Source organism: Euleptes europaea, chromosome 6 (genome assembly GCF_029931775.1).
Source record: "Euleptes europaea isolate rEulEur1 chromosome 6, rEulEur1.hap1, whole genome shotgun sequence".
NCBI classification, from domain to species: Eukaryota; Metazoa; Chordata; class Lepidosauria; order Squamata; family Sphaerodactylidae; genus Euleptes; species Euleptes europaea.
In genome coordinates this window covers 5547713-5572741 of record NC_079317.1, presented here as the reverse complement: position 1 = coordinate 5572741, position 25029 = coordinate 5547713, and the positions used below count along the sequence as shown (strand labels likewise).

Below are 25029 nucleotides of genomic sequence, written 5' to 3'. Positions count from 1 at the left end.
TCCCTGGAGGCGGGCAGCCCTATGAAGCTGGGGCCCTGCATGCCAAGGGGATGCCCTGCCCCCCCCCCGAGGCGCGGCGAGCGGCTTCCTCCCCCGCCCCCAGAACCTCTCCTGCCCCACCTCCCTCCCTCCCCGCCCCGTCGGAGCCGGGCTTCCCCGCCCGCCCCTTCGTCCCTCTCCCCTCGCGCCGCTCAGTCGCTGGGTGCGCGCCGTCGAGGCGCAGGGGACCCCGGAGCGCAGCGCCCATGAGCAACGGGACGTACCGCTGCGGCGCCCTGCGGCACCTGGAGGGCGGCCCGTCGGCGCTGCCGGGCGCGCTGCTCTTCGCCGCCGGGCTGGGGGGCAACGTGTTGGCGCTGGGGCTGCTGTGGCAGCACCAGCTGCGCGCCCGGCGGCAGGGCGGCGGGCGGCGGGCGCGGGCGTCGGCCTTCTACGTGCTGGCCAGCGCCCTGGCCGCCACCGACCTGCTGGGCAAGTGCGCGCTGAGCCCGGTGGTGCTGGCCGCCTACGCGCGCAACCGCAGCCTCAGCGCGCTCTGGCCGTCGGCGGGGCCGCCGCCGGGGCCGCTGTGCCGCCTCTTCGCCTCGCTCATGGCCTTCTTCGGGCTGGCGCCCAGCGTGCTGCTCCTGGCCATGGCGCTGCAGTGCTGCCTCTCGCTGGGCCGCCCCTACTGCTACGCGCGCCGCGCCGGGCGCCGCCTGGGCGCCCTGCTGGCCGCCGCCGCCGCCGCCCTCTGCGCCCTCCTCTGCGCCCTGCCGCCGCTGGGCTTCGGCGCCGCCGTGCAGTACTGCCCGGGCACCTGGTGCTTCCTCCGCATGGCCGGCCCGGGCCGCGGCTACGCGCTGCTCTACGCCAGCCTGCTGGCGCTGCTGGTGCTGGCCGTGGGCCTCTGCAACCTGGGCAGCATGCGCAGCCTCTACCGCATGGCGCGCCGCCAGCCGCCCCGCACCGCCGAGGCCGCCGCCCCCCGCCCGCCGGGGGGCCTCTCCCGCGCCGGCCGCACGCAGGAGCTGCGGCACCTGGTCCTGCTGGCCCTCATGACCGTCCTCTTCACCGTCTGCTCCCTGCCCCTCATCGTGAGTAGCCGCGCCGGGCGAGGGAGGGAAGGGTCGCGACCCAGGGGTACAGCCTCGGCTTGGCATGCAGAAGGTCCCAGGATCAGTCTCCAGCAGCTCCAGGCTAAGGGACTAGGCAAGGATGGGAAAGACCTCCGCCTGAGACCTGGAGAGCCGTGGGGAGCGGCTGTGGCTCAGGGGTAGAGCCTGGGCTTGGCAGGCGGAAGGTCCCCGGTTCAATTCCCATCATCTCCAGTTAAGAGGACTGGGCAAGGCAGTGATGGGAAAGACCTCAGCCTGAGAGCCATGGAGAGGGGCTGTGGCTCAGGGGTAGAGCCTGGGCTTGGCAGGCGGAAGGTCCCCGGTTCAATTCCCATCATCTCCAGTTAAGAGGACTGGGCAAGGCAGTGATGGGAAAGACCTCAGCCTGAGAGCCATGGAGAGGGGCTGTGGCTCAGGGGTAGAGCCTCGGCTTGGCAGGCGGAAGGTCCCCGGTTCAATTCCCAGCATCTCCAGTTAAGAGGACTAGGCAAGTAGTTTATGTGAATAGTCCTCAGCTTGAGAGCCATGGAGAGGGGCTGTGGCTCAGGGGTAGAGGCTCGGCTTGGCATGCAGAAGGTCCCAGGTTCAATCCCCAGCATCTCCAGTCTAAGGGACTAGGCAAGGCGGTGATGGGAAAGACCTCAGCCTGAGAGCCATGGAGAGGGGCTGTGGCTCCGGTGTAGAGCCTCAGCTTGGCATACAGAAGGTCCCAGGTTCCATCCCCAGCAGCTCCAGGCTAAGGGACTAGGCAAGGAGGTGATGGGAAAGACCTCAGCCTGAGACCTGGAGAGCCGTGGGGAGCGGCTGTGGCTCAGGGGTAGAGCCTGGGCTTGGCAGGCGGAAGGTCCCCGGTTCAATTCCCAGCATCTCCAGTTAAGAGGACTAGGCAAGTAGATTATGTGAATAGTCCTCAGCTTGAGAGCCATGGAGAGGGGCTGTGGCTCAGGGGTAGAGCCTCAGCTTGGCATGCAGAAGGTCCCAGGTTCAATCCCCGGCAGCTCCAGGTTAAGGGACTAGGCAAGGAGGTGATGGGAAAGACCTGAGACCCTGGAGAGCTGCTGCCGGTGTGAGTAGACAATACTGGCTTTGATGGACCGAGGGTCTGATTCAGGAGAAGGCGCTTCCCGGACCTCCGGGTTTGATTCCCCACTCCTCCGCTGGGTGACCTTGGGCTAATCACACTCTCTCAGCCCCACCTACCTCACAGGGTGTCTGTTGTGGGGAGGGAAAGGGAAGGTGATGGTAAGCCGGTTTGATTCTTCCTTAAGTGGTAGACAAAGTCGGCATATAAAAACCAACTTTTCTGTTTCTTCTTTTTCTTCTTCTTCTACATTTTCTCCTCCTCCTCCTCCTTCATGGAATCATGGAAGGGACAACCGGGGTCATCTAGTCCAACCCCCTGCACAGCGCAGGAAATTAACAACTACCTTCCCCCCACATCCCAAGTGACCCCCTACTCCATGCCCAGAAGATGGCCAAAAATACCCCAAAAGAAACACAACCTCTCCAGGATCCCTGGCCAATCTGGCCTGGAGGAAAATTTGCTTCCTGGCCCCAAAATGGCAATGGGCACTACCCTGGGCATGCCACAGAGGGGGCCACAGAGCCAAACACGGATGCAGACCTTCCTGCCCTCCCTCTCACGATCTGCATAAGTTTACAGAATCAGCATTCATTCTCTTCCTTTCTCTCTTCCTCCCTTCGATGCCTAAAGAGTACCTTTAGGGTTGCCAACCTCCAGGAGGGGCCTGGAGAACTCCCAGATGTACAACTGATCTCCGGACTACGGAGATCAGTCCCTCTGAACGAAAAGGCAGCTTTGGAGGGCGGTGGACTCTATGGCATGGCATCTGTGCTGTGCTCTCTCCCCTTCTTAGGCTCCCCCCCAAAAAATACGTAGAATTTCCCAAACCGGAGTTGGTAACCCCCTTTAAACAGGTGTGTCTAACATCTTCAGCTTACAGATGCATTCTCTCACCCAAGAAGCTCTCCCAGCTCTCTACATGGTTCAGGAGGGCTGTTCTTTTTCTGGGAATCTTGTTTGGCCTCTGGTTTCCTTTTGGTGTGCTAATAACTGCCTCTCTCAGCTGCATTTTCTTCCAAACCCCTAACAGATAATCAGGTCGGCCAGAAAACAGGCACGCTGCTCAAGATCAATGGATCAGGGGGCTCCTGGGGGATAAAGGGAAGAAAACAGGCAAGGGCCGGGGGAACGGAGAGTCATCAATAATCCAGGTGCTAGAAAGCAGAGTCAGGGTTGGGTCTTGGCCAGATGACTCCCAGGAGCACGATTCAGATCAAAGGGGCCTTCGTTCAGCTCCGATGTTCATACAGACACACAACTAGGGTTGCCAATCTCCAGGTGGCACCTGGAGATCTCCTTTTGTTACAGTTCATCTCCAAATGACCAAGATCAGTTTCCCTGGAGAAAATGGCTGCTTTGGAGGATGGATTCTACGGCATTGTACCCTGCTGAGGTCCCTCCCATCCCCAAACCTCAGGCTCCACCCCCAAAATCTCCAGGTCATTCCCAGCCCAGAGCTGGCACCCTGAGAGCCAGTGTGGTGTAGTGGTTAAGAGCGGTGGTTTGGAGCTGTGGAGTCTGATCTGGAGAACCGGGTTTGATTCCCCACTCCTCCACATAAGCTGTGGACTCTGATCTGGTGAACTGGGTTGATTCCCCACTCTTCCACATGAAGCCTTCTGGGTGATCTTGGGCTAGTCACAGCTCTCTCCGAACTCTCTTAGCCCCACCTACCTCACAGGGTGTCTGATGTGGGGAGAGGAAGGGAAGGAGATTGTAAACCGCTTTGATTCTCCTTTAAAATGATAGAGAAAGTGTAATGGTTAGTAGCAGTGGACTCTAATCTAGAGAACCAGGTTTAAATCCCCACTCCTCCACATGAAGCCAGCTGGGTGACCTTAGGCCAGTCACAGTTCTCTCCTTTCAGCCTCTCCTACCTCACAAGGTGTCTACTGTGGGGAGGGGAAGGGAAGGAGATTGTAAACTGCTTTGATTCTCCTTTAAAAAGGTAGAGAAAATTGGCATATAAAAACCAACTCTTCTTCTTCTTGTTAAAGAACATAAACATGTGGCATAAACCTTCGCAGCCCAGAGCTGACTTCATCGGATGCCGTGAAATGATGCCAAATGCAGTCAATAAATCAAAGTCTTAAAGTGAAATCTCCAAAGTAGACCAATGTTGCTGTTTTAATGCAGCTGAATTTTTAATCTGTGCAAAACTCAGCTACTTCAGCTGCAGTAATTATCCCTGGCCTGGATGGCTCAGGCAGCCTAGTCAGATCTCAGAAGTTGAGCAGAAGGTGGGAGACCACCAAAGAAGTCCAGGGTTTCTGTGCAGAGGCAGGCAATGGCAAACCAACTCACATCTGAAGAAGTGAGCTGTGGCTCACGAAAGCTCATACCCTACCAGAAAATATTTTTGTAAGTCTTTAAGGTGCCTCTGGACTCTTGCCCTTTTCTACAACTCTGTATGTTTTTTGCCCTGACCTGGATGGCCCAGGCTAGCCCGATCTCATCAGGTCTATAAAGCTAAACTAGCATGATGTAGTGGTTAAGAGCGTTGGTTAAGAGTGGTGGACTCTAATCTGGAAAACCGGGTTTTATTCCCCACTCCTCCACGTGAGCGGTGGACTCTAGTCTGGAGAACTGGGTTGGTTTCCCCACTCCTCCACATGATGCCAGCCGTGTGACCTTGGGCTAGTCACAGTCCTCTCTGAACTCTCTCAGCCCCGCCTACCTCGCAGGGTGTCTGTTGTGGGGAGAGGAAGGCGATTGTAAGCCGGTTTGATTCTTCCTTAGGTGGTAGAGACAGCCGGCATATAAAAACCAACCCTTCTTCTAAGCAGAGTCGTCCCTGGTTAGTACTTGGATGGGAGACTCCCAAGGAAGTCCAGGGTTGCTATGCAGAGGCAGGCGACGGCAAACCACCCTCTTGTGATCCGCACGGGGTCGCCATCAGTCGACTGCGACTTGACTACTTGACACACAAACTATTATTTCTAATCTGGTTCTTCTCCATGTGTATCAATTCCTCCCTTCCTCTGCATGGGGGAGAGTTCCAGCTTTCCCCGTAGACCCTTGCATCAAGAACGAGGGGTGTGTAGATTTTTCCCAAGATCTGCACACACACACACACACACACAAAAAGAACGAGGGATGTGTTAATGTTGCCAACCATTGGGGTGTTAGGCAGAGGGAGGGCGAACGCGTGATAAACACAACAGGGTGACTTACCAGCCGTTCTTCCTTTCTTCGGACCGGAGTCTGTTTGCAATCTGCCGAGCCCTTAGCAGTTAGTTGATTGATTCTTGGAAGGCGCTTAACAGCCGTTGGGAACCAATGAATGATGGTACGGTTGGGAAACTGCTTTGCTTTCATACTTGTGTGCAAACAGTTTAAAAACCGCTTCACATTCCTAGCTTTGGTTGTTGTTTTTTAAGATGCCAGCAACACGTCGTTTGAAGAATTTACCCTCTGCTGGGAGCAGAATAAGAATTTCCAGATCCAGATGAGTCAGTGTAAGGGAACTAGTTAAAAAGGGTAATTAATTCTTGGTAAATTCATTGTTACTGAGGTCCCACGATCAGTGGGTGATTGAGCTGCTTCTATCAAGGGAGTGGATCCTTGCAAAAGACACCCAGAGAACACAGCACTTCCCTAAAACAAAGGAAAAGTCTGTTTTCAATTGATGGGATGAGGTTGGAGTACCTTCCCTATGAGGAAAGGCAGAAGAAGTCTGTGACTTTTCTGATTAGAAAAGAGACTTAAGAGGGGACATGATAGGGGTTTATAAAATTATGCACGAGGTGGAGAGAGTTGACGAAGAGAACTTTATCTCCCTCTCCCAAAACAGTAGAACTTAAGAGCGTCCAATGAAGTTGATGAGCAATAGATTCAGGGCGGCAAAAAGAAATACTTTATATAACATGTGTTATAAATGTGTGGCACAGAGTAGCTGCAGTACTGCAGACAAAAGCTCTGCTCACAACCTGAGTTTGGTCCCTACAGAAGTCGGTTTCAGGTAGCCGGCTCCAGGTTGACTCAGCCTTCCATCCTTCCGAGGTCGGTCAACTGAGGACCCAGCTTGCTGGGGGTAAAGGGAAGATGACTGGGGAAGGCACTGGCAAACCACCCCGTAAACACGGTCTGCCTAGTAAATGCCGGGATGTGACATCACCCCGTGGATCAGTAATGACCTGGTGCTTGCACAGGGGACCTTTACCTTTTTTAAAATGTAGAATTGGCTACCAGAGGATGTAGTGATGGCCACAGGCATGGATGGTTTCAAAAGGGGATTCGACAGATTTGTGGAGGAGAGGTCTATCAGTGGCTACCAGCCATGGTGGCTGAAGGAAACCTCCACGTTCAGGGGCAGTCAACCTCTGAATCCCAGGAGGCAACACCAGGGGAAAGCCTTAGCCTCAGTGTCCTGCTGTCGGACCCCTGGAGTAACTGGTCGGCCACTGTGTGAGGCGGGATGCTGGGCTCAATGGACCACTGGTCTGATCCAGCAGGGTTCTTCTGATGTTCTTCTGAAGGCCTCAGCTTCTATGCTCCGTTGTTGGCCCTCCAGAGGAACTGGTTGGCCACTGTGTGGAACAGGATGCTGGACAAGATGAACCACGGGTCTGACCCAGTAAAGCTTTCTGGTGTTCTTAGGTTACATCTTAAGTATCCTGTTAGTAAGTTCCCATTCATATACCACTTGCCTGCCAAGCAGATGCTCTATCACTGAACCACGGCCCTTTCCCTTGAGGAGGAGGTGGGAGTTCTGATGGGTCAGCGGTTGCTTCCGGTGTTGCCCTGTGGGTCTCTGAAGTTGTGGGGACCTTTTCACACCGATATACTGTTCACAAGCACCATATTTTTAGTCCGTTCCAGTTCTGCTTCCCTTTTTATGGTAGTTGGCTTTTAGTCATTGTCCAGAAGTCCCCGAGTCCAGCAAATTCTCATGCAAATCCTGAGATTCAGCTAAAACGAAGACTGGACTCACCTCTTACTGTCAGCTCGTACGGGTGCAGGAAGCAACCGTGGACTAGGCGGTCTGCTTCCTGTTTCCCCCCCAGGTCTTGAGAGCTGTTTTCCTGCCCACCAGAGGTGGACAAACACACAAGCCTGTACAACTGGTCTAAAATCTGTGGCTTCTGGCATTAAATTGCCACTGTCCTTTCTGTCACCCGCACGAAGTTCCCCTTTCTTAATCATGCCGTCTCTTCCTGGGATGCCGGGACTCGTCACGCCTTGTTTTTGACTTTTCTCAAAAGCAGAACTTACAAGCTGACCAATTCACACTAGGGCGCATAGCTTTGCATTCGATTTGATTCGATTGCTATTTTTGATTGGTTGTTCAGCTGGATTAATGGGCATGTGCGCTGAGGCCCTGTCTTCAGATGCATAGCTACTCAAGTTCCCAGCAATTTCACATTGAGAGACAGCGTGGTGTAGCGGTTGACAGCGGTGGTTTGGAGCGGCGGGCTTTGATTTGGAGAACCGGGTTTGATTCCCCGCTCCTCCACATGAGCGGCCGAGGCTAATCTGGTGAACTGGATTGGTTTCCCCATTCCTCCGCACGAAGCCAGCTGGGTGACCTTGGGCTAGTCACAGCTCTCTTCGAGCTCTCTCAGCCCCACCTACCTCACAGGGTCTCTGTTGTGGGGAGAGGAAGGGAAGGTGATTGTAAGCCGGTTTGATTCTTCCTTAAGTGGTAGAGAAAGTCGGCATATTAAAACCTTCTTCTAAAAGCACCCTGCTGGGTCAGACCAAGGCTCACATAGCCCTGTGGTCTGGTTGCACATGCGGCCAGGCAGCAGCTTCTGGGATATCCAGGAAGCAGCAACCCTTCCGGGAGAGCATCTTTCCCCCCCCCCCCCAAGTCCTGGGCTGGAGGATTATCATGTCCTTGCTGGGCGGGCCACCATATGTGGCTAGTGGGCTGATTTTGAGGTGGTGGGGGCAGGTCCCCTTTAGGCCTCGCCAAAGGTTTGCATGTGCCCAGACCACTAAGCCACAGCAGGCATCACGTGGCTCCAAGCCTGTGCTGTGGTCCAAAAACTCTCCTGTAATGTAGGCCAGTGTTATCTAGAATGAGGGGTCTGGGAAACAGAATCTTACCTGAGGTAACTGAGCGCAGGGGTCCCTAATCTTTCCGACCCGGTGGGCACATTTGACATTTTGAGAGTGCCATGGGCGCTGCCGCAAAAATGGCTGCCACAGGAGGCGGAGCCAAGCGCAAGATGCCTACCGGGAGCTCACATGTTCTCTGCTGCCATCCAGCCACAGTTACAGAGCTCCTCTGCACCCCGTCTTCAAGGCTCTTGGGAGATCACCGGATACTTGAGCATTTTAGCTGGAGCTGCCTCAGAACTTCTGCCTGCAGAGCAGATGTTCTGCCAATGAACCGGGGCGCCAGTGATTGCCTAACACAACTTACTTATGGGAACACAATACAAGCAACGCAACACAGCATGCTCCATTTAATAGTTCAAAACAAAGAAGTGTAACTTTTTTATCGTCTCAAACTTCCTGAAAACTGCCTAATCACACTTTAATCACACTTCTTTAGACATAACAGAGGAACGGGTCTTATTTCCAAGGAAAAACCACTTTCGCAGAAGCCCTATAACCAGCGAGGAGAAACCAGGGTGGTTTCGTTTCATACTTGTGGTCAAGTCAGAATGATGAATTGTTCAGATAGAAGTAACAATAAAACATGCACATGTTTTTCAGTGTTGCCCGGAGCAATTATTAACTTTTTCTGGCTGCAAATTCAGAGAGCTCACCTGTGCTTTAATTGGGATGGCCTTCCCCCATGAGTGAAAAGAATCATTCAACTGTTTTCACAAAAGCGGAGGGGAGTTCACCTCTACAAGCTGCATATACGCTGTAAATTACTCTTTTCTCCTTAAAAAAAAATGCTGACCTTAAAAGAAAAATTCAGCAGGAATGAAGAATTTCACACCATGAATTGTCAGGGGTTAAATTAGTCGTAAACACAGTTGGGTAAAGCTAGATTTGTCAATCTCCAGGTGGCGCCTGGAGATCTCCCGGTATTACAATTGATCTCCAGACTGCAGAGATCAGTTACCCTGGAAAGAATGGCTAGGGCATTATACCCTGCTGAAATCCCTCCCAAAACCTACCCTCCACAGACTCCACCCCCCTAGTGTCCAGGTATTTCCCAATGCAGAGCTGGCAACCCCAAGTAAAGGTGTGATTCAGGAAGTACGGTAGATATCTTACTGTTAGTAACAACCTCTTAAGCCAAAATAAATGTCGGCAAAACTGAGTAGGTCTTAACCCCAGACCCAATTTTCAGGGCAGGAACTAAGCACAAAGGGAATTTCTAGAGTGTCACGTGAACACATACACATGAAGCTGCCTTATACTGAATCAGACCCCTGGTCCATCAAAGTCAGTATTGTCCACTCAGACTGGCAGCAGCTCTCCAGGGTCTCAGGCAGGGGTCTTCCACATCACCTACTTGCCCAGTCCCTTTAACTAGATGCCGGGGATTGAGCCCGGGACCTCCTGAATGCCAAGCAGATGCTCTACCACTGAGCCACACACTGAACAATGTGTGCCAGGGCCCCCTGGTAAGGGTAGGGGGACTTACCGTAGGGTTGTCAACCTCCAGGTGGCACCTGGAGATCTCCTGCTACTACAACTGATCTCCAAACTTCAGAGCTCAGTTCTCCTGGAGAAAATGGCAGCTTTGGGGTGGGGGGTGGACTCTCTCACATTATACCCTGCTGAGCTCCCTCCCCAAACCCCATCTTGCTGAGGCTCCACCCCAGAAATCTCCAGGTAACTGGCACACCCAGGAAGCGGTTTCACCACGTCACCAGCAACATGCAGCACTCTGATGTGAAAGACCTCTGCCTGAGACGCTGGAGAGCCGCTGCCGGCCTGTGTAGACAATGCTGACTTTGGTGGACCGAGGGTCTGATTCAGTATGAGGCAGCTTCATGTGGTCATGGTTTTATTCAGGACCACATTTGGTTTATTACATATCTTGCATGATACTTTGGAGGAGGGCATTGTTTGTAATCGTAGTCTGTTGCGTTGTTTGGGTGTCAAGTAATACACTACCTAAAATCCGCATGATTATTATATCACTGTGTGTGTGTAAAGTGCCCTCAAGTCGCAGCCGACTTATGGCGACCCCTTTTTTGGGGGTTTCATGGCAAGAGACTAGCAGAGGTGGTTTCCCAGTGCCTTCCTCTGCACAGCAACCCTGGTCTTCGTTGGTGGTCTCCCATCCAAATACTAACCAGGGCTGACCCTGCTTAGCTTCTCAGATCTGACGAGATTAATCACTACCTCTCTACAATTTACACACTGGGAGTGCTTTTTCCATCCTTGAAATTGTTGAATTCCAGCGAGCGTCCAGTTCTTCCGTATTTTTATCGTTATTATAGTACGTCAACTTAATTAAAGCATAGGTTTCTTTAACCTTGTGGAGCCAATTGTTTTAAGTCAGGGAATTTATTGCTTTTCCAATATCTCGCAAGATTTGTTGTAGCAGCCGTTAACATATGGAGAAACATAACTCGAATATCATTTGGTTTGTCTGGGAAATAATTTCCTAAAATTGTTTCTGGTCTTACTGGAATAACAATTTCAAGGCCGTTGGATATGATTTCAAGCGCTTTCCTCCAATATGTTTGGCCTCCACTACAGCTCCACCACATGTGTAGAAAATCTGCGCCAGCTGAATCACAATATCAACATTTACTAGCATTTTTATCCAAGTTACACATTTTTTGAACTCTGCTTGGGGAGAGAGGCCACATATGTGTCATCCTAAATAAATTTTCTCACTTATTGTGAAATTGAAACCTTTTGTGGGTATAAAGTTCCATTTCTTTTCATCCAACTCATAACCTAATTTTTTTATTCCGTTTCTCTTGAAAAGGGGTGGTGGTGGTAATTCTTCGACCTAATTTTCATGGCTGCTAGCCCATAAAGTGCCATCTTTCAGGAAACAAAAGGGTTGATATCAGAAAGCAAGAAAATTAATTTGTCGGCATCAGATAATGAGTGTAAAGCGGAAAGCCCAGCCCAACCAAGTGACATTTATGTCATATCATATCCGGCCCTTGTAATAAATGAGTTCGACACCCCTGCTTTAGAATCTGCAACTTGGGGCTACGCAATTGTGGTCTTCTGCCTCACCAACCCGCTAAAGTTAGCACAGCAGGACAGCCAAACATGCTGTGCCGTGACATCTTGTGTCCTTTTATTAAAATAGCCAAGGCTGAATGAAGTTTTACAGTCGCCCTCTTTTTTTAGTGTAGCATGTTGGACCACAGGCCTGTGATTTCCTGTGTGTGTGTGTATAAAGTGCCTTCAAGTCGCAGCCGACTTATGGCGACCCCCTTGGGGGTTTTCATGGCAAGAGACTAGCAGAGGTGGTTTGCCAGTGCCTTTCTCTGCACAGCAACCCTGGTCTTCCTTGGTGGTCTCCCATCCAAATACTAACCAGGGCCGACCCTGCTTAGCTTCTGAGATGTGACGAGATCAAGCTAGCCTGGGCCATCCAGGTCCTGGCTTACCAAAATGTTAATCATCTTAAGTGAAATAAACTATTATTGTTGTGTGCATTTGGAGACCACTAAAAAATGAAATGCAGCTAATCAAAAGGAATCAGCCCTGCTGAGTCTACCCTGTATGATGAAGAAAGAGGCTGCCTATGAATTTCCTAAGTTATTAGTTCCTAAATTCCTAAAGAGAGCCAGCGTGGGGTAGTGGTTAAGAGTGGAGTGGTTAAGAATGGTTAAGAGTTTGGAGTGGTGGCGTCTCATCTGGAGAACCGGGTTTGATTCCCCACTCCTCCATGTGAACTAGATGTTTTCCCACTTCAACACAAAGCCAGCTGGGTGACCTTGGGCTAGACACAGCTCTCTCAGCCCCACCTACCTCACAGGGTGTCTGTTGTGGGGAGGGCCAGGGAAGGTGATTTTAAGCCGGTTTGATTCTCCCTTAAGTGGCAGAAAAAGTGATCATAAAAACCAACTCTTCTTCTTCTGTTATGTATGGGTGTGGAGTTTGTTTGTTTGCTTGCTTGTTAGCATTATTTTTGTTTAGGAATTCATTTAACTAAAGCAGTCCTAAGTTATGATTTTAAATTTTGGCTGTGTAGTTTTATTATTGAATTTTATCTATTTTGTTTCTGTTGTATGCTGCCTTGAGCTTCGTAAGGAAGAAAGGCAGCTAATAAATGTTAGAAATAAATCAATAAAAGAGATGAGCTGCCCTGCTGGACCCTGCCAATGGTCTATCTAGTCCAACTTCCTGCAGTGGCTAACCATGTATTGTCCGAAGATCTTCTCTGGCACTCTCTGCTGACTGAATGAGATGGTCCATTAGCAGAATCTCAGCCGTAAATATCTCCGCTCTCCTGGTCTGGTATCAGATCTGTAACCAGAAAGCTCTCCGGGGGAGTTTTAATGGAGGATAAAGTTAGATTGTTTTTAAAAAGCTATTAAAACCTGCTGAGCCCCAGGCTGGTATATAGACATTCCTCGCCTTTTTAAGGATTAAAAGCATCAAGTTGGAGGATGTCCAGAGGAGTCAGGGGGTGGAGAGGGCCCACAAATGTCAGCTGCGGTCCAACTGAGTCACTTGCAAGAAGAAGGGACGGAGGGTCGGCACGGTGCCCGGGCCGTGGCTCAGTGGCATGGCACGTGGCATGCATGCAGGAGGTCCCAGGCCGAATCCCCGGCACCTCCAGTGAAAAGGGCTTGAGGCCTGGGTCTCAAAAAAGACCTTTCTCTGGCTGAGGTCTTGGAGAGCTGCTCTTACTCAGGGGAGGCAGGATCGAGCGAGTCTGATCTGTGGTCTCCCTGGGCGCAAGGGTATGATTCGCAGGATTCCTTCAGCAAGGTATCCAGTGGCCCACTAAGGTGAAGGAGGTATAAAATGCTGACCGGTAATTGTCTCCTGCCTCTGATCTTCTTACATGGGCCATGTGTGGTGTGAGACCGGAGGGCCCGTTGGAGCGCCGATGGCCCTATGGCGGTTCTGGGACTTCAGCAAAGGCTGACCTCGCAATAGTGTGGCCAACCTCCAGGTGGTGGCTGGAGATCTCCCGGGTTTGCAAGTGATCTCCACGCGACACAGATCACTTTACCTGGACACTTTGGAAGTTGGACCATATGGCATAATACCCCATTGAAGTCCCTCCCCTCTAGGGTAGATTTTTGGGGCAGAGCCTGAGGAGGGCAGGGTTTGGGGGAGGGATTTCAATGAAGAGGAGAAGACTGAGAGGGGATATGATAACCATCTTCAAGTACTTGAAAGGCTGTCACATAGAGGAGGGTGCCAAGTTGTTTTCGGTTGCCCCAGAAGGTCGGACCAGAACCAACGGGTTGAAATTAAATCAAAAGAGTTTCCGTCTAGACATTAGGAATAATTTTCTATCAGTCAGAGCGGTCCCTCAGTGGAACAGGCTTCCTCAGGAGGTGGCGAGCTCTCCTTCCCTGGAGGTTTTTTAAGAAGAGGCTAGATGGCCATCTGTCAGCAATGCTGATTCTATGATCTTAGGCAGATGATGAGAGGGAGGGCATCTTGATCATCTTCTGGGAATGTGGTAGGGGTCACTGGGGGTGTGGGGGGAGGGTAGTTGTAAATTTCCTGCATTGTGCAGGGGGTTGGACTAGATGACCCTGGTGGTCCCTTCCAACTCTATGATTCTATAGAGTCCAATTGCCAAAGCAGCCATTTTCTCCAGGTGAACTGATCTCTATCGGCTGGAGGTGGCCTGCCCATCATAAAACATCCCGTTGATGCAGCCGATGGCCCAGCCTCTGTCCACCAGGGGGTGCTCCTGTCACTCACAGACTTCCCACAAAAGCATCTTTTAAGTCCTTGTTTGCTGCTGGTTTACATCGCCTGAAACCTTTGCCTTCCTTAATTGGCATTTGCATGCTGGGAATTTGGATGTGATTCATTAGGAGCGGGAGGAGATTCCCGTACTCTGTTCCCCTCCTGCAGTTCCTTGTGGGCTCCTGGCTTGTCAGGGTATTTGATAGGAAACTGGCTGCCCCTCCTGTATGGTTCAGGAAAGACGTAGAAAGGGATCACCCTCAGGGAGCTGGGGTCTCTACTTTCTTCGGGACTCCCCAGGGGTACAGACAAAGCAATTCTTTGGAAATTAAGAAAAAGGAAGCCTTTCCGTCTAGACATAGGGAAGAACTTTCTAACAGTTAGAGTGGAACAGGCTTCCTCGGGAGGAGGTAAGCTCTCCTTCCCTTCCTATGACCTTAGGCAGATCATGAGAGGGAAGGCATCTTGGCCATCTTCTGGGCATGGAGTAGGGGTCACTGGGTGTGTTGGGGGGGGAGGTAGTTTGGAATTTCCTGCATTGTGCAGGGGGTTGGACTAGATGACCCTGGTGGTCCCTTCCAACTCTATGATTCTAAGAAAATCTTAAAAAAAACAAAAAACCAGCCTGATGCAATTGATGCAGCCCGAATGGGATCCTGGACACACAGGCTAAAGCAGGGTTCCCCAATGTGGTGCCCATGGGCACCATGGTGCCTGTGGACACCTTCCCTGGGGCCTGCCAAGTGTGGTTAGAAAGTGGGCGGGGCCAGATGGAGCTTTTGCCCAGGAGATTGTTTACAAGTTGGATCAGCAGCTGCTGCCACCACAGCACTAGGATCGTGGGCACCACCTCTTTGGGCAGCTGTTTTGTGGCTGCACCCACCATCCAGTGTCAAGAGTTCCAAAGGTGCCTATGGGTTCAAAAAGAGTTGGGACCCCTGGATTAAAGAGAGAAAGCAGGGGAGGGGTCCACCTATTCAGGACCCTGACAACTTGGATCTAATACTGGAAAAGGAGAGGCATGATAGAGTTGTAAAATTATGCATGGTATGGAGAGTGTGGACAGGGAGACGCTTTTCTCCCCCTCTCATAATACCAGAACGTGGGGTCATCTGCTGAAGCTGGAGGGTGAGAGATTCAAAACAGACAGAAGGAAGTATTTGTTCACACAATGCATAGTTAATTTGTGGAACTCCCTGCCCCAGGATGGGGCGATGGCTGCCAGCTTGGAGGGCTTTAAGAGGGGGGTTGACATATTCATGGAGGAGAGGGGTATTCATGGCTATTAGTTAGAATGGATACTAGTCATGCTGCATACCTATTCTCTCTAGTATCAGAGGAGCATGCCTATTATTTTGGGTGCGGTGGGACACAGGCAGGATGGTGCTGCTGCAGTCGTCTTGTTTGGGGGCTTCCTAGAGGCACCTGGTTGGCCTCTGTGTGAACAGACTGCTGGACTTGATGGGCCTTGGTCTGATCCAGCAGGGCTTTTCTAATGTTATGTTCTTATGAGGATTTGGAGCTGGGATAGGATTTCCAAATTGTTCACCCCTCCCTGGGAATCCTCGCAGGCCCCTAAATCATAAAAGCTTGTTGAAATCAAAAACAGAAGCCAGAAGTTTAAAACTATTTAAGGAACAATGAAATGTTTTAAACACAGCAAAGATATACAGCAGCTTCAGATCAGCTCTCAGGAATAGAATTTGCAAAGTAAAAGAGCCTCCAGGAGTGAAAAAAGAAAATTCCTTCAGGAATAAAAATGGTGCCCACAGTTTACTGGAAAATCAAACGGGCAAGGAATGAATAATAAAGGGAAATTCCTCCGAGCATGTGTGTAATGTCTTACTGTTAGCACTGGGTTGCCGCAACTAATAATATTTATTATTAGTTCTGTCTTTCAGTAAAGAAAATCTTAGTGACCTCACTGTATATGTAAATCAGCATAAATAAAACAATGGAAAAATACGTGGTACTTTGTTTTTAGATGACACATACATTAGAACAGGGAGAGGAGGCAGTTGTGTGTTTGTGTGTATGAGAGAGAGAGAGAGAGAGTATGTATAGAGGTTAGAGTCAGACTTTACTCTAGGGGACCTGAGTTCAGATTCTCACACTGTTGTACGAGTTCGTGAGAGAGGATAAAACGGGGAAGTGAGAACCACATACCCTGCTCTGAGCTCCTTGGAGAAAGGGCGGGGAAAATAGGTGCTAAAGAGAAAGGGGGGAATTCTTCTTCGTCTGCTGTCTGCAGAATTGATATTTAAAAGAATCCGCTTAAAGAAAAACGCTAATCAAGGATAAAATAAAGCAATTGAATTTGGCAAGTTAAGGCAGCATTAGTGGTAGAAAGTGCTACCAAGTCACAGTGGAATTCACTAACTGGGACCTGCATAATATTGCAGTTTATTCCCGTATGGCTACTCCTGGGGAGGGGAAAAAAATTATTTTTTTTTTGGCTGTCAAGTCACAGCTGATTTATGGCGACCCCATAGGATTTTTGAGGCAAGAGAGGAACAGAGGTGGTTTTGTCATTGCCTGCCTGTGCGTAGCAACCCTGGACTTCCTTGGCGAGCTCCCATCCAAGTACTAACCAGTGATTCTGCTTCACAGACCTGATGAGATCGGGCTAGCCTGGGCCATCCAGGTCAGGGCAAAAGACATACAGAGGTGGTTTGCCATTGCCTGCCTCTCTGCAGCAACCCTGGACTTCCTTGGTGGTCACCCATCCAAGTACTAACCAGGACTGACCCTGCTTAGTTTCTGAGACCTGATGAGATCAGGCTAACCTGGGTCATCCAGGTCAGGGCTAAGGCAACATCATTGTCTTAAGATATATTGATGAAATTTGGGATTTGAGGTTTTGTTTGTTTATTTCATCCAAGCCCCGTGGCACAGAATGGTAAGCTTCAGTACTGCAGTCAAAAGCTCTGCTCACGACCTGAGTTCGATCCCGACGGAAGTCGGTTTCAGGTAGCCGGCTCAAGGTCGACTCAGCCTTCCATCCTTCTGAGGTCGGTGAAATGAGTACCCAGCTTGCTGGGGGTAAAGGGAAGATGACTGGGGAAGGCACTGGCAAACCACCCCGTAAACAAAGTCTTCCTAGTAAACGTCGGGATGTGACGTCACCCCATGGGTCAGGAATGACCTGGTGCTTGCACTGGGGGGCTACCTTTACCTTTTTACCTCGTTTATTTTACAGACCCTCAATACTAAGCTTTTTTTTAAAAAAAAAATTGGAATTCTGGATAAGTTCCAAAATGTGACCATCTGCCCATTTTTACAAGCGTCTCCTTACTGAGTCACAAATTAGCCCTCCCCAGCGGCCATATTTTGCTGAAATTTGGCTGGCTGTGCCAAGACTTTCAAATAAATCTACAAATCAGTAGAAGATAAAACAGGAAACGACAAGGGAAAGGCAGGCCCGGTTTGCAAATGCTTTGCTGACTGCTTGAGGCCGTTTGTCAGTCACCTGATGATGGCTGGGTGTGTGTGAGTTGTTCTGTGCAACCAGCGGCTGACAGATTTTGCCTTAGCTGACGAGCCTGCCAAGGGCCAACTTTTTTTTTTCCAATTTATATCCTGCTTTTCTCCCTGATCTGGGACCCAGAACGGCTTTCCACATCCTTCTCCCCTCCCCCTGTTTATCCTCACAGCATCAAACTTATCATAGAATCATAAAATCATAGAGTTGGAAGGGGCCATAGAGGCCATCTAGTCCTACCCCCTGCTTAATGCAGGATCAGCGTAGAGCATCCCTGACAAGTGCTTGTCCAGCCTCTACTTAAAGACTTCCAGTGGGGGGGAGCTCACCACCTCCCTAGGGAGCCGATTCCACTGTCGAGCAACTCTTACTGGCCATTTATTCATGGAAGGTTTTGCATTGGATTTCCCACTCTTTAGATGCACTTTTTCCCTATCCATATTCTCAAAACTCAACAATAAGCCGCCATGCAGAGTTTTGAGAATTCAGATGGGGAAAATGTGCATCTATAGAGTGACAAATCCAATGCAAAACCTTCCATGAATAAATGGCCACTGTAAAAAACGTTTTTCTAATATCCAGCTGGTACCTTTCCTCCTGCAATTTAAACCCGTTATTGCGAGTCCTGTCCTCTGCTGCCAACAGGAACAGTTCCCTGCCCTCCTCTAAGGGACAGCCCTTCAAATACTGGAAGAGAGCAATCATGACGCCCCCTCAACCTCCTCTTCTCCAGACTGAAGATTCCCATCTCCCTCAGCCTTTCCTTGTTGGGCTTGGTCTCCAGGCCCCTGATCATCCTCGTCACTCTCCTCCGCACCCGCTCCATTTTTGTCCCCATCCTTTTTGAAGTGAGGCCTCCAGAACTGCACACAGGACTCCAGGTGCGGCCTGACCAAGCAGTGTACGGCGGGACTATGACATCTTGCAATTTGGATGTTCTGCCCCTGTCGATGCACCCCAAATTGTCCTTCAGATGGGACGGTTAGGATGAGATGGGCCCCAAATCAAAAAAGACTTAATTGGGAAAAATTACCCATTTCATGGCTTGGCAGGATTGCCATAATAAAGATGATGGTTCTTCCAAAGATGTTGTTCCTGTTTTAGAATTTGCCAATTTTGAAAGGAACTAAGATTTTCCAACAATGGAAAAAGGTGCTGGTGAATTTCATCTGGGGTAAGTGTAGACATAGAATCTCTTATAAAAATCTTATAGATGCTAAAGATAAAGGGGGTTTGGCCCTCCCGGATTTAAGATGGTATTATGAAGAGACCTTTTTTGTCTGGTTAAAACAATGGATTATATTAGACAATCCCAGATTATTAGATTTAGAAGGATATAATTTGAGATTCGGCTGGCATGCGTATTTATGGTATGACAAAGACAGGGTGAATAAAGATTTTAAGCATCATATTATTAGAGCAAGTTTATTACAAGTTTGGAAGAGATACAAAAGAGGCTTTGAATCTAAAACTCCAGGATGGCTTAGACCCCTGAAGGCTTTTTCAAGAAGAGGTCCTAATATGGACCCACATTGTAAGACTTATAGGGAATATACACAGTATGAAAAGGGTCAATGGAAATTAAAAAGTAAGGAAGAGTTAGGTATTTCAGATTGGTTTAAATATTTCCAATTAAATGATATATTTCAAAAAGATCAAAGGTTAGGGTTTATAGATAAGAAGTCAACTTTGGAGGTAATATTAGAATCGGAAAATAAAGGTATGATAGCCAAAATGTACCAATTGATATTAGTGTATAATTTAGAACAAGAAAGAGTCAAAGAGGTCATGATAGCATGGGCAGTAGATATAGGACATACTATTCAGCTGGAAGATTGGGAAAGACTTTGGAAAAAAGATTTTACATTTACAATTGCTAGTAGTATAAGAGAGAATATGTATAAGATGTTTTACAGATGGCATATAACCCCAGTGATATTGGCCAAAATGGATAGATCCATCTCTAATAAATGTTGGAGATGTAAAGAATATAAAGGCACATTTTTCCACGCTTGGTGGACATGTGAGTTAGTCAAAAAAAATGGAAAAAGGTTACAAGAGAAACTAACAGGTTGATTTATGGGAACATAAAACGAAAACCGGAATCCTGCCTAATAGGTCTATTACCAAAAGAAATGGAGAAATCAGATAAGACGATCTGTCACTATAGTTTTGCGGCTGAAAGAATAATAATAGCTAAAACCTGGAAGGGAAAAACTAGGCTCCTTTTAAAGGATTGGAGAGATAAAGTATTATATTTTGTACAAATGGCCAAATTAACTAATAGTCTACATGGAAATGATGTAGAAGAGTTTAAAAGAGATTGGCATAAGGCCTTTGTACACTGGGCTAACACGGCAAAGATTGATTTTACGAAGATTGTGAAAGAGTTGTGAACAAAATATTATAATAAAGAGAAACCAAATATATAGTGGATGATATAAAGTTACTTCTCCGGAAATCACAATGGGGGGTGGGTGGGCACATATCACAGGGGAGGGAAGGGGACTTTTCTACTTTTAATTGTATAATTTCTTTCTTTAATTTCTTTTTGTTGTTAAAAAATGTTTTCTTTTTCTGCCAATAAAAATTCTATTAAAAAAAAAAAGGATGAGATGGGCCCAGGTTCACCCAGCGGGCTTCCATGGAGGAGTGGGGATTCGAACCCAGTCACCCCTGGTCCTAGTCTGATGCTCTAACCACTACGCCACATTGACTCCTCACCTCTGTTGGGCTTTGTCTCCCTCCCGCCTCTTGGAAATGAATTTGCACGTCTGTTGTCATCTAGTGCTTTCTTCCATGATGTGAACTCTCCTTATCTCATTGGTTCTTGTAGGTTATCCGGGCTGTGTAACCGTGGTCTTGGAATTTTCTTTCCTGACGTTTCGCCAGCAACTGTGGCAGGCATCTTCAGAGTAGTAACACTGAAGGACAGTGTCTCTCAGTGTCAAGGGTGTAGGAAGAGTAATATATAGTCAGAAAGGGGTTGGGTTTGAGCTGAGTATTGTCCTGCAAAAGTATTGTCCTGTAAGTATCAAGATAATGTGCTAATGAGGGTATGGTATGTTAATATGGAACCATTGTATCCTGAAGTGATCTGTTAATGTGTGTAATCCAAAACTAATCTGTATGGCTATTGTTGAATGTTGTCTTTGTCTGGAGGTTTTTCAGGGCAGGAAGCCAAGCCTTATTCATTCTTAAACTCTCCTCTTTTCTGTTAAAGTTGTGCTGATGTTTATGAATTTCAATGGCAACATTCAACAATAGCCATACAGATTAGTTTTGGATTACACACATTAACAGATCACTTCAGGATACAATGGTTCCATATTAACATACCATACCCTCATTAGCACATTATCTTGATACTTACAGGACAATACTTTTGCAGGACAATACTCAGCTCAAACCCAACCCCTTTCTGACTATATATTACTCTTCCTACACCCTTGACACTGAGAGACACTGTCCTTCAGTGTTACTACTCTGAAGATGCCTGCCACAGTTGCTGGCGAAACGTCAGGAAAGAAAATTCCAAGACCACGGTTACACAGCCCGGATAACCTACAAGAACCAATGAACTCTGACCGTGAAAGCCTTCGACAATATCTCCTTATCTCATTTACAACTAAATTTCTTTGTCCTCTCTTTCTCCGCCCAGATCCGTGCTTACGTCGGAGCTATCGCGCCCGATTACGACGAGAACGCCGACCTCACCGCCCTCCGGTTTTTTTCCGTGAACTCCATTGTTGACCCCTGGGTCTTCATCATCTTTCGGACGTCCGTGTTTCGCACCTGCCTCCACCGGGTTTCAAAGAGGCTGAGCTATAACAGAGCTTCGCACTCTCAGCTCCTGGAAACGTCAACCCGGAAGGATTCTGGACAGCTGCCATGAGGCTTTTCCATTTCCTGGAGGTGGAACTGACGTGGTTGGACATCCGGCTGGTCTGCGGAGCAGCCCAAAATGGCGTGAGTGAGTGCTCACCCCAGCCAAGAGAAGAGGCCAAGATATCTTGTGGGTTATGACCATACTATAGTCCATGGAATAGGCTCCTCTTAGGCAAAATCTGGTGCTGGTAGAGAATTCTAGGAAAATAGTAACCAAAGGTTCAGGGTGGTATAGTGGTTAAGAGTGGCGGACTCTACTCTGGAAAACTGGGTTTGATTCCACACTCCTCCACATGAGTGGCGGACTCTAGTCTGGTGAAGTATTTTAGGAAGAACTTGCTAACAGAGCGGTTCCTCTGTGGAACAGGCTTCCTCAGGAGGTGGCAAGCTCTCCTTCCCTGGAGGTTTTTAAGAAGAGGCTAGATGGCCATCTGTCAGCAATTCTGATTCCATGACCTTAGGCAGATGATGAGAGGGAGGGCATCTTGGCCATCTTCTGGGCATGGAGAAGGGGTCACTGGGGGTGTTGGGGGAGATAGTTGTGAATTTCCTGCATTGTGTAGGAGGTTGGACTAGATGACCCTGGTGGTCCCTTCCAGCTCTATGATTCTATGAATTGGGTTGGTTTCCCCACTCCTCCACATGAAGGCTGCTGGGTGACCTTCGGCTAGTCACAGTTCGCTCCATACTGTCTCAGCCCCACCCACCTCACAAGGTAGCGGTGGGGAGAGAAAGGGAAGATGATTGTAAGCCACTTTGAGATTCCTTTCGGTAGAGAAAAACACGGTGTAAAAAACCAACTCTTCTTCTTTGTTCTGTACCACCAGTTTGCCAATAGTCATACCTGATCTATGGAGCCAATGTCTTTTTGAACTGACATAGCCAAATACCAAAATTACTAGCACTCTTCCCTTATTTTTACAAACCACATTTCTTCATCACTTCAGCTGAAAGGGAAAAAAACTCTTGCACTGTGCAAAGATTGCTGTGCTTCGGCTGAAAGATAAAACCTCTCCTCCACCATGCAAATATTTTCTGTCTGGTCGCCTGGTATTGATTCCTTACTCACCATAGGCGAATAAGCAAGTGGTTGTTTATTCACCTGGCATGGGACAATGGTGCCAACTCAAGCCCCATGTCAACTGTGCCATTTTGAATTTCCCCTGTACACCTTGGTACCCTACAAAAACATGTGGGCCTTGAAATCCACATGAAACTATGTCTGATTGTCACATGGCATCTTCACGTGCCAGCTAGTAAATTCCTTGGTGGTGCTTTAAATTTTGTGGGTTTACTAGCAAAGCTGAGGAATAAACCATGAAAAAAATTAATAGACCAAGATGAAGAAAGCCAGAACACCAGTCTATTCTGGCCAGATCAGACAAGACGCTGGAAGATCCTTGGCCGTCCCAGCATTTTCAAATTCAAATGGCAGCCGCAGGCGTCCTGATTCGAATTGAGGGCTGAACACACGGATCCTTCTGACTCCCCACCCCTGCTATTCACTAATTGGCACTATCACCATCCCGGCTTTTGCTGGGCAGAAAACAAGACAGAAACCTCTCCTTCCTCCCCTTCCAGAATTAATTATAGTTCAAGGGGGTCAGTTTTGATCAGCAAAACTGCATAGGTAGGAAGGATGAAAGGAGGGAAGACAGCATGGTATAGCCAGCGTGTTGTACTGGTTTGGAGCGGTGGACTCTGATCTGGAGAGCCGGGTTTGATTCCCCACTCCTCCACATGAGCGGCAGAGGCTAATCTGGTGAACTGGATTTGTTTCCCCACTCCTCCACATGAAGCCAGCTGGGTGACCTTGGGCTAGTCACAGCTCTCTCAGCCCCACCTACCTCACAGGGTGTCTGTTGTGGGGAGGAGAAGGGAAGGCAATTGTAAGCTGGTTTGACTCTTCCTTAACTGGTAGAGAAAGTTGGCATGTAAAAACCAACTCTTCTTCTTCTTCTTTCTTCTTCTTTCTTCCTCTTGTTCTTCTTCAGCCCGATCTCATCAGATCTCAGAAGCTAAGCTCCAGAAAAGACTCTGCAGAGGAAGGCAATGTCAAACCACCTCTGCTTAATCACTCACCTTGAAAACCCTTTGCTGGGGTCGCAATGAGTCAACTGTGACTTGACGGCTCTTTACACACACACACACAGAGAGAGAGAGAGAGTAAGGATGAAACCCCTTCTGTCCACATGCCAAAGACGTAATCTGTCAGTTTACTTTAACACGGGGAAGATCCAGTCATGGGTGCCAGCCTGCTGGCAGACAAGTGGGCTTATAAATCTATTGAGCAAACACATGTGAGTCAGTCTTCCGCTATCTCGTCTTGCTTCCTTTCTCTTACGTCCAAATACTAAATTTGTTTTGTCTTTTCCTGGTGTGGAGACCTTATCTGACTACATTGCTGCTGGTTTGCCTAACCCAGTTGTCGCCAAATAAAATTGGGTGGGCTCTTAAGATTTCTTCTAGGCTTGCCAACCTCCAGGTGGGGCCTGGAGATCTCCCAGCATTACAAATGATCTCCTGACTCTAGAGATCGGTTCCCCTGGAGGAAACGGTTAGCTTCATGTCCCTGCTGCTGAGCTCCCTCCCCTCCCCAAGCCCCACCCCCCCAGACTCCACCCCCAAAACTCCAGAAATTTCCCAACCCAGAATTGGCAACCCTAACTTCCACTGAAGTGTGGCAGGGATCAGCCATGGGAGATGAATGGCTCAGATGCATTGCCCGCTGGTTCAGATATCCCCTCGCCCGTCTGAACTGGCTGGGATTGCTGGGGAATTGTAGTGCAGGGGACCATAAGAAAGGCCCTGCTGGGTCAGACCCAGGCCCATCAAGTCCAGCAGTCTGTTCACACAGTGGCCTCTAGGAAGTGGCCTCTAGGAAGCCACAAGCAAGATGACTGCAGCAGCATTGTCCTGCCTGTGTTCCAGTGCACCTAATATAACAGGCATGCTCCTCTGATCCTGGAGGCATGCATCATGACTAGTACCCATTTTGACTGGTAGCCATGAATAGCCCTCTTCTCCATGAACATGCCCTTTCTCCTCTTAAAGCCTTCCAAGTTGGCAGCCATCACCACATCCTGAGGCAGGGAGTTCCACAATGAGAACATAAGAAAAGCCTGCTGGATCAGACCAAGGCCCATCAAGTCCAGCCATCTGTTCACACAGTGGCCAACCAGATGCCTCTAGGAAGCCCACAAACAAGACGACTGCAGCAGCATTATCCCTCTCCGTGAACATGTCCACTCCCCTCTTAAAGCCTTCCAAGCTGGCAGCCATCACCACATCCTGGGGCAAGGAGTTCCACAATTCAGCTATGCGGTGTGTGAAGAAATACTTCCTTTTATCTGTTTTGAATCTCTTCCCCCTACAGCTTCAGCATGAGCAGATGACCCCGCGTTCTAGTATTATGAGAGAGGGAGAAAAGCTTCTCCCTGTCCACTCTCTCCACACTGGTGAGAAGCCACTAGCAACAAAAAGATGCCCCCCTGGAAAAAGATGCCCAGAATCCTCCGGAATGTGCGGGGGTCCCATGGGAGGTCAGTTAACAGAACGGAGGGGAAAGTTCAAAAGTCAGTAGCAGAGCTGGGAATTGTGGAATGTTTTAGTTTCCATATCTTAAATGGAGTAGTAGCCCTAATAGCCCAGACTAGCCGGATCTCGTCAGAGCTTGGCAGCTAAGCACAGTTGGTTCTTGGATGAAGACCACC

At 49.0% G+C, this 25029-nt stretch overlaps 1 protein-coding gene across 1 annotated transcript; it reads left to right on the top strand.

Annotated features, from left to right (window-relative positions):
* Positions 1-245: 245 nt before the first annotated feature.
* PTGDR (prostaglandin D2 receptor) lies at positions 246-21323 on the top strand. Its single transcript, XM_056851141.1, has 2 exons — positions 246-1076; positions 21090-21323. The coding sequence occupies exons 1-2, from the start codon at positions 246-248 to the stop codon at positions 21321-21323; spliced, it is 1065 nt and encodes a 354-aa protein (XP_056707119.1).
* Positions 21324-25029: the final 3706 nt, after the last annotated feature.